Below are 10,131 nucleotides of genomic sequence, written 5' to 3' on the forward strand. Positions count from 1 at the left end.
ACTAAAAAAAAAAATCCAGATGGATTTATAGGGAATTCTATCAAAATTTTAAAATCAATTGATATCTAAACTTAAAAATTATTTTAAGAATGGAGAAAGAAAGAAAACCTAGAAAGCAAAGCTATTTGAGGGGCACAGATTAAATAATCAATCCTCTTCCTATTAGACCCATGCTTTGGGAGTGGCTTGGCTCTGCAAACAGACACTATGTGGATGATCCTCTTATGCCTGTAAGGAAAATGTTGCATCATCAAGTCCCCTTTTCTCTCTGGAATGTCTGTCTCAACCTTGGAATGTGGGTTTTAGTCAGTAGCTTCCTCTCCAGGCTACACTCCTAACTCTTCAGGACTTTCTCTACGATCTCCCAGAAATCTCTTCACTCTAGGAGCCCACTTCCCCCCTAGGCTACAGGAAGTGGAGGAATCAGCTACCCCTGCAGTTTCTCCCTTTGACTAGCTAGTTATTTCCAGAACTTCATTTTTTAAGGTCTCTCAGGCCAGGTATGTCTCCATTCCTCTCCAACCTGCACTACTGACTTTCCCAGACATTCTCTGCCAGATAGTTAATTTCATCTCTCTTCAGTCATTCAGCTTCCTTCTATTTTATTGTCTTCTCCCGTTAGAATGGAAGTCCCTTGAGGGCAAGAGACTGTCTTTCTGCTTGTATTTATTTGGATTCTCCCCAAAAAACTTAAAACAGAACCTGGCAAATAGTAAGAGCCTGGTTGATTTGATTAGGTTCCAGTCTTCTATCAGCACCGTAGCTGTGGTCTTAACTACACTATGGGGCAGGGGATGGGACTTGTAATACTCTTGAGTTGAGGGAGGAAACTCATCATCCAGGGATTCTCCTGGTCACGCTTCCTGCTCCATTCTTTCTTTCTCCATTCATGAAAATAATTTGTTAGTTTAGATACCAATTGACTTTAAAACTTTGATAGAATTTACTTATAAATCCACTTGGACTTCTTTTTTCTTTTAGTAGCTCTACATTTCCTGGCACATAAGTATTTAAATGCTTGAAGGCTTGTTCAATTTCACTTTCAACAATAAAAAAACTTTCTTTCTCTTTATTTCATCTCCTTCCTTCTTTCTCTCCCTTCTTCCTTTCCTCCTGCCTTTCTTTCTTCCCTCCATTTCTTCCTTCCTTCCTTCCCTTTTTCTTAATCTTTTTTCTTGGTACCAAACCCTGCATTTCGGCTTGGAAAGGCCAATTCTTGGCCTTGACTTACCTTCTCCACCTCCACCTGCCCTCCCCCGTGGCCCCTCCCTCCCACGTGACTCGTCCCTTTGTCCCTCACCTCTTCCTCCTCCCCTCCCCCTGTCCCGTGCAGGCGCCCCAGGCACCGGTAGAAAGGACCCGACCAAGGGGAGGCTCATGCCAAGCTCCATGAGGCCAATGTCCCGGAGGACACGCCGGCGTCCTGGAGCATGAGGCAAGCGCCTGGGTCTTCGTGCACCCTAAAATTTTCGGTATGTTGTATCATTATTCTTCTCTTTAACATAGTTGTTAATTGTTTCTAAGATTTGTGCTTTGATCCATTCATTCAGGATATCATTACAAAGTCTCAGAATTTGGCTTTTATTCCCTGTGTTAATTATTACTTTTATTTCATTATGGTCTAAAGGAGTGTGCTTCCTATTTCAGATTTTTTAGAATTATTTATAATTTTTGTGCCTATTGTCTACTTTTGCAAAGGTACCAAGAAATGCTCAGAATATGTATTTTCTCTAGTGTTCCTTTTCAAAATATGGAATTAATCTTTCTTTTCTTTAAAAAAATGTATTTACTTTTAAATACTTTGTATTTTGAGTTCTGAGCTGTCACCCTCCCTTTCAATCCCATACTACATAAGATCAACATTTGACACACATATATGTGAAAGTGAACAATACATATTTCCATATATTAGTTCTTTGTCTAGGGATGGATAGCATCTTCCTTCATAGGTCCATTGTAGTTGATTTTAATATTCCTATAACTCAGCATAGTTTAGTCATATACAGTTACTCTTTGAACAATCTTGCTGTTACTGTATACAACATTCTCTTGTTTCTGCTCATTTCACTCTCCATTATTTCATGCAAGTCTCTCCATGTTTTTCTAAAACTAACCTGCTTGTCATTTCTTACAGCACAATAATATTCCATAACAATCATATACCACAACTCATTCAGCCATTACACAATTGATGGGCATCCCCTCAATTTCCAATTCTTTGCCACTACACAAAGAGCTGCTATAAATATTTTAGAAAATGTAGCTCCTTTTCCTTTTCCCCCAATCACCTTGAGAGAAAAACCTAGTAGTGATATGTTTGGTCAAAGAGTATAGACAGTTTTATAGCTCTTTGGACATAATTTTAGATTGCTCTCCAAAATGTTTGGATCAGTCCACAGTTCTTTTTCCAGATCCTCTCCACCATTTGTTATTTTCCCTTTCTATCATTTTAGCCAGCCTGATAGGTATGAGATGGTACCTCAAAGCAGTTTTAATTTGCATTTCCTAACCAATTATGACTTAGAGCATTTTTTATATGACTAAATAATAGCTTTGATTTTTTTCCTCCAAAAACTGCCTGTTTATATCCTTTGGCCATTTACCAACTGGGGAATGACTCATATTCTTATAAATTTCACAGATTTCTCCATATAGTTGAGATATGAGATCTTTATCTGAGAAACTTTGCATAAATTTCCCCCCCCAATTTTCTGTTTTCCTTCTAATCTTGGGTACACTGGTTTTATTTGTACAAACCTTTTAAATTTAATATAATCAAAGTTATCCATTTCATATCTCACAAGGCTCTCTATCTCTTGTTTATTCATAAATTATTCTCTTATCCATAAATCTTATAGGTAGTATGTTCCATGTTGTTCTCATGTACTTAGGATATATCCCTTTATGTCTGGGTCGTATATCCATTTTGACTTTATCTTGGTAAGTGGAGTAAGATATTGGGCTATACCTAGTTACTGCCAGACTGCTTCCAGTTTTCCCAACAAATGTTACCAAATAGTGAATTCTCATCCCCCAAACTTAAATCTTTACATTTATCAAACACAGGGTTTTTATAGTCAGCATTAGTCTTTGAAATCTAATTTGTCCTATGGCCATATCAGTTTTATGTTTTCCTAATTTCTCTTTCTGTTAGCTTCATCCTGTTCTGTGAAATATATTAAGGTCTACAATTGTTAGATTACTTTTTTAAAAATCTGTTTTCTGTCCTGTTCATCTTTATGAATTTAGATGCTATATACCATTTTGTGCAAATACACTCAGTGTATGTGACAGTAGTTTCATCTGATGCTTAGCAAATTTTGTACTGGGTCTCTCATTTTCATTCTGTGTGTAGCTTTATTTTTTAGATGTGTGATTTATATGTAACAAATTGCTGGGCCTTGTTTTGTTATCCATTCTCCCATTCTCTTTCTTTTTATTGGATTTTAAAATCCAAGTACATTTATGGTTATAATTGTTGAATTTACATCTTCTATTTCTTTTGTCTTGATTTTTGTCTCTTTCAAGTTAATATTTTGTCCCTGAGATTAATTTTGCTTATAGTAATTTGATGCTTGTCTGTTTCCACAAGTTTTCCCTCTCACTCCTAATTACCACCTCTTCAAAGTTACTTGAATTAACTTGAGTTGTTGATTTCTCTTTCTTTGTCTATACCTCCCCAGATCTTTGACCTTGCCCTTTCTTCAACCAGATAAATGTGTCATTTGAAATCTTGCCTCCTCATTCCAGCACCACAGCCAACATTTTAGCTTAAATAATATTCTTTTGTGGTGCTTTGTTCCAAGAAGTTTTCAGTTATTATGTCCTCAATATTCTTATCCTTTTCTGAATTGTATTGTGTCACATATGGGACATAATATACACATGTAATACATATGTCATATATAATGTTTATTATATATGTATGTATATGCATATATGTGTATGTGTGTGTGTATGTGTATGAAAAATACACTGTGGGGAGGGAGGGAGAGAGAGAGAAAGAGAGAGAGAAGGAGAGAGGGAGAATACAAGGGCAAGGCTTAAGTGAGATAATGGATACAATACTTTGTCAACCTTGAAGTGTACATGCACACATATACATATAAATATATATATATATATATTAATTATGATCATCATTATTATTGTTATTAGCCTACATTACCAAGGCTAAGTCTGGTGATGATTTCATTGCCTGGGTCTTCTATTACACTCCCCCTGGGCTCAAGCAATGTATAATGAAATGTGCCAGTAAATATTAACAACTGGTTTCTTCAGGAAAAAAAAAATGTATGCACACACTTTAAAGTTTAATCTTAACTTGTTCTAACTTTTGACAGCAATGGAAATGTATAAAGCAGCCTGACATTACTTGTGATTCAAACAATGTTAGTTGTCACCAAAATGACTTTACTGTGGTATAAATTTCACAAATAAGTGCTGTATTTTCTTGTAGTTTTATGCTAAATTCATTGCTATGCAGTCGTTTTTAGTCGTGACTGATTCTACATGATCCCATTTGGGGTTTTCTTGGCAAAGGAACTGAAGTGCTTTGCCATTTCCTTCTCTAGCTCATTTGACTGTTGAGAAAACTGAGGCAATTAGGGTTAAGTGGCTTGCCCAGGGTCACACAGTGTCTAAGTCTGGATTTCAATTCAGGCCAGTGCTCTATATCCACTGGACCACCTAGCTGCCCAAGGATTCATTAAGAAACATCAAGTCTGCAGCAAAAGCTAATTTTCAAAAACATTCATTGATAATAGTGGTTGAGGGTGGTTCTTCTCATTCAGAAAAATTTCATTCTTGACCCTTAGTTCCAAAAATTGTAATAAAACTTTTTTCTCTCTCTTCTTGTTTTGACGTGATGGGTATGTGCTGGTCATGCAGCTATCTAGCTATCTACTCCAGGCCATCTTATCATCGGTCTGCTGCGTGCATAACCACTCATTTCCCACCCCATTCTCTTTCCACCTCTCTTTCCCTGGCTACCACTTGCCTATAAATGTTGTCTTCCCTTGTAAGAATATAAGCTCCTTGAGGGCAGGAACTGTGTGTCTTTTTATATTTGTCCCCAGGACTAAGCAAAAGTATGACACAGTAAACCTTTGCTAAAAGCCTTTTCATTCGTCCATTCCTTCCTTCCTTCCTTTCTTCTTTCCTTCCTTCCTTCCTTCCTTCCTTCCTTCCTTCCTTCCTTCCTTCCCTCCCTCCTTCCGACCTTTTCTACCTTTTTCAGCTTATCCAATCATGATCACCTGGGTCCTGTTCCTGGCTTTTCTTGCATAGGCCTATTACCTTGCTGCCCGTCTTGACCCCTCATGGTGCCATGAGGTAGTATATAGTTCATGGAGACTCCTTAGTTCTATAGGTGATGTAGTGCCTGCCGAGTGGTAGGAAGGCAATTGTATGGCATATTTTAAATGATGTTTTATTGGAATTACGCTAGGATAAAAATCATCTGAAAGTGTCATGTAAGAAGTCAAAAGCTTGCAAGCATATTAACAACTTATGTTAATTTCAGGGACGAAAGAGGAATGCAGAAATGGTGCTCAGTAGAAGACTAGATATCACAGAGCTATAACAGTACGAAATGTGTAGTGCTTTAGAGACATAGATCCCCCAAATGTAAATACCACAGGACAGTGTGGTAGGCATCTACAAGCCCTCAGTTAGTAAGGAATTTTCACCCTCAACCTCGGTATTTTTAAAAATTGATTTAAGATTTGTTATTGTGTATTATAATTATTTAACACATTCCACTTCTCAAAAATTCTAATTATTAAGAATATCCCCTTTCCCCCCCAACACATCAAGATGAAAGCTGCTTCTTTATTAATGACATTTTATGTAGCAGGCACTATGCTAAGGGCTGGAGAAAGGCAAACACCAAAACAAATCCCAGTCCTTGCTCTCAAGAAGCTTCTCATTGAAGCTCACAGTCATGTCCTGTTGAGTTACCCTCCAGGTTTGTACCCCTTCAAAGCTTCTCAGTTATTCCCACCATAGGAATCATTTATATAGGAAGAGTTATATTGACCTAGGCTAGGGGTTCTTAACTATTTTGCATGGACCCCTCTGGCGGTCTGATGAAGCCTATCCACCTCTTTCTTAGTCAGTCAATAAACATTTTATTAAGCACTTAGAATGTGTCCTCTGCTAGGTGTTGAGAATATAAAGAAAGTTCTACCTGGGATACAAAGAAAGACAGTCTTTGCTCTCAAGGACCTTCAAGTCTAATGAGGAATACAACATGGAAACAATCATGCAAAGCAAGCTATAAACAAGATAAATTGGAATGATAAAAAATAGAGGGAAGGAACTAGAATGAAGGGAGATTGGGAAAGGCTGCTTGCAGAAGGTGGGATTTTAGGTGGCCCATGAAGGGATCCAGGGAAGCAGGAAGTGGACATGAGGTGGGAAAGTATTCCAGGCATGGGGGATCTATGGCCAGTGAAAATGCCAGAAGTTGGGGATAGAGTGTCTTTTTCAAGGAACAGTGAGAAGACCAGTGTCACTGAATCACTGAGTACATGGTGGAATATAAGAAGTAAGGAGACTAAAGGTATCTATCTCCAGGGCACAGGGTGGGGGAGGGAGGGAAAAAAATGTGCTGATAAGTTTATTTAAAAGGAAGAGCAAATTGTACATAATAGATTTTCAGTTTCATGTGCAATCATCTGTTTTACCATAATATTTAATGGAAATTCTTGTTTTATTCTGACCTTAAAAATAAATTCAACAAACAAAAGACTAAAGGTGAGCAGGAGCAGGTTATGAAGGGCTTTGAATGACAGGGCATTTTATATTTGACCCTTGAGATGACAGTGAGCCACTGCAGCTTGTGGAGTAGGGGGGTGAGATGGTCATACCTGTGCTTAAGGAAGATCACCTTGACATCTGACTGAAGGATGGCCTGAAGTAAAGAGAGACCAATCAGCAGACTATGGAGTAGTCCAGACATAAGATGGTGAGGGTCTGGTAGCAGTATGGTAGCAGCATCAGAAGAGAGGAGGAACATATGCAAAAGATATTATGATGGGAACATCTTCAGCCTTGGCAACAGATTAGATACAGAGAGCAAGAGTGAGGAGTCATGAATAACACCTAGATTGTGATCCTGCGGACTAGGAGGATGGGGGTTACCCTCAATAATAAAGAGAAATTATGGAAAAGGGAGGATTTAGGGGGAAAGCTGAGTTTAGTTTCGGACATGTTGAGTTTGACGTCTGTGGGACACCTGGTTTAAGATGTCCAACAGGTACTTGGCGATATGACACTGGAGGTGAGTAGAGAGGTTTAGTGCCAGATAAATAGATTTGAGCATCATCAGCACAGACATGGTAATTAAATCCATGGAAGCTGATGAAATCACCAAATGAAACAGAAAAGAGAAAAAAGAGTAGACAGTCCAGGACAGGACCCTGTGGAGCACCCAAGGTTAGTGGGCATGCCCTAAATAATGATCTAGCAAAGGAGACTGAGAAGGAGCGCTCCCCTAGGTAGGAAGAGTTCTAGGACAAGATAGTGTCAGGAATACCTAGAAAGAAGAAAGTATTGAGGAGAAGAGGGTGATCAACAGTGGCAAAGGCTGCAGATGAGGACTGAGAAAAGGCCATTAGATTCAGCAATTAGGGGATCATGGATAACTTTGGAGAGAGCATTTTAACTTGAATGATGAGGTCAGAAGGCAGATTCTAGAGAATTTAGAGAGACTAAAAGGAAAGGAAATGGAGGCATTGATGTTAGATGGCCTTCTCAAGCAGTTTAGCCACATAGGAGGAGAGATATGAGCTGATAGCCGTGGGGTTATAGAGGGATTTTTGGCAGGTGAAGAGAAATGGGGCATGTTTGTTAGTCAGGTAAGGATGCAACCAGTAGATAGGTAAAGATTAAAGATAAAAATGAAGACTAAAGAGAATACAAAAGGTCTGTATGGTGGTAGAGAATAAAGTTGTTAAATTCATAAAATAAATAGAATTATAGAGGAAACCAATTATATTTAAAATTAGAGTTAATAAATATTTTTTTAGTCCAAGTTCATGGACTCCAGGTTAAGAACTTATTTGAACACTGGAATCACTAGGTAAATATACCCTTCATATAGTTTCTTCAAGGCAACTTTGACTTCCTTGTTTCTCAGGCTGTAGATGATAGGATTTAACATGGGGGTGACAATACAGAAGAGGACAGAGACCAGGATGACCACATCTAGGGAGTAGCCTGAGCTGGGCTGGTCATAGTTGAAGTTTATGGTTCCATAGTAGATAACCACCACAGTGAGGTGAGAGGCACAGGTGGAAAAGGCCTTTTTCCTCCCTTGAGCAGACTGGATTTTCAAGATGGCAGAGATAGTGAGCATATAGGACACAGCAGTGAAGAGGCAGGGGCTGAGACCAATGGTGGCACTGGACACATAGAGGGCGACCTCATTGACTGAAGTGTCTGAGCAGGACAGCTTCAGGAGTAAAGGAATATCACAGAGAAAATGGCTGATCTGGTTAGGACCACACAAAGTGAGAGTTGCTGTGAGCCCTGTGTGTGTCAGAGAATTAACTACCCCACACAGCCAGGACCCAGCTGCTAAGTAAGTACAGATCCTCTTGCTCATGAGAACTGGGTAGTGTAATGGATGGCAAATGGCTATAAATCTGTCATAAGCCATAGCAGCCAACAGGACACACTCAGAGCCTGCAAAAGTAACAAGGAAGAAGATCTGGGACAGGCAACCTTCGTAGGTAATGGTCTTCTTCTCCTGGAAGAAATTGACCAGAATGATGGGGACAGTGGTAGATGTGTAGCAGATGTCCAGGAAGGACAAGTTGCTGAGGAAATAGTACATAGGAGTATGAAGAACAGGGTTGATTCTGATGGCTGTTAATATGAGAAGGTTCCCCAGAAGAGTTACCAGATATACAACCAAAAATATCAGGAAGAACAATCCTTGCAGTTCTGGGTGGTTGGAAAAGCCCAGGAAGAGGAATTCAGTGACAACTGTTTGGTTTTCCCTTTCTTTAATGTCCTTCATAGCTGGAATGAAAATAGAAGACGTCATTGTTTGGGGGAGGAGAGAGTTAACCCCTTCCTCTATCTCACCCCCCTTTCCTACACTATTGGCTACAGGAATCAATGGGAAGTACTTAACCCAGAACAGAGAGAGCACAGGAAGGACAAGATGGACAAACATGTACTCATATGAATACAAAAATACAGCCACCCGAGGGAGGAACCTTGGCTTGACTGGAATTCTCAACTCACGAATCTGGAGTTCTCTCTCACTAGATTGCTTCACTGATATTCACTCACCCCCCTGCACTGAGCTCAGTGATAGACTGACTGCTGTTTTATACAAAGGCTCTGCTGGTGTGACATTCTTTCAGTTATTTAATAAATATTTATTAAGTGCCTACTATGTGTCATGTATTGTGGTAAGCACTGGGGTTACAAATACAAAAAAAAAGGCAAGTCCAATCATACTGCTTTCTTTCTTGACTCCTTTCAGTGACCTCAAGGTCACAGCACTAGTAAGTGTCTGGGGTCAAATTTGAGATCCAGGCCAACAATACCCACTTGGCTACCTAGCTGCCTTAGCCAGGTGACATCCTGTCAGGCCGCCTGGATGGCCCCCAAGGTGACATGAATGTATGGTTGGTGTTGTGGCAGCGTGTGGAACAAGACCCCACACACATTTGCCATTATATTCTCATGTCCCTCATAAATCTCTTCTCAAGCTAAAGACCTCCATTCTCTTCAAAACTCATTTTCATAGGGGGAACTGTGGCAAACACTCCAGGGGATGGGGGAAGTGAGGCACAAGACTAAGGAAAGATGATGTAACGTGGTAGAGCCATCAGAGTAGAAATCAGCAGAGGGAAGCAAAGAGAAAATCAAGGAAGTGAATTACAAACTCTGACTCCTTGGCAACTTTAGCCTGGAATTGGCTCTGTCTGCCTGTATAAGGGCAAACGGCAATGGGGCTGGGCTTTTTAACAAGTGTGCCAGATGAAGTTCATTCCTTCAAAGTAGTCACCTTGAGAATCTTTAGGCTTATACTTTATATATTCTTTATATTTTGAGGCACCTAATTGGTGCAACGGATAGAGTGCTGAGCTTGACATCAGGAATACCTGA

The 10,131-nt window shown here is 39.5% G+C and overlaps 1 protein-coding gene across 1 annotated transcript; it reads right to left on the reverse strand.

The window, feature by feature from the left end:
- Positions 1 to 8,062: 8,062 nt before the first annotated feature.
- On the reverse strand, positions 8,063 to 9,028 carry LOC110216617 (olfactory receptor 5V1-like). The gene has a single exon (XM_020998475.1). It carries the CDS (start codon positions 9,026 to 9,028, stop codon positions 8,063 to 8,065), a length of 966 nt encoding a protein of 321 aa, XP_020854134.1.
- Positions 9,029 to 10,131: the final 1,103 nt, after the last annotated feature.

The sequence above is a fragment of the Phascolarctos cinereus genome, unplaced genomic scaffold, assembly GCF_003287225.1.
Source record: "Phascolarctos cinereus isolate Bilbo 61053 unplaced genomic scaffold, phaCin_HiC Scaffold_5;HRSCAF=322, whole genome shotgun sequence".
NCBI classification, from domain to species: Eukaryota; Metazoa; Chordata; class Mammalia; order Diprotodontia; family Phascolarctidae; genus Phascolarctos; species Phascolarctos cinereus.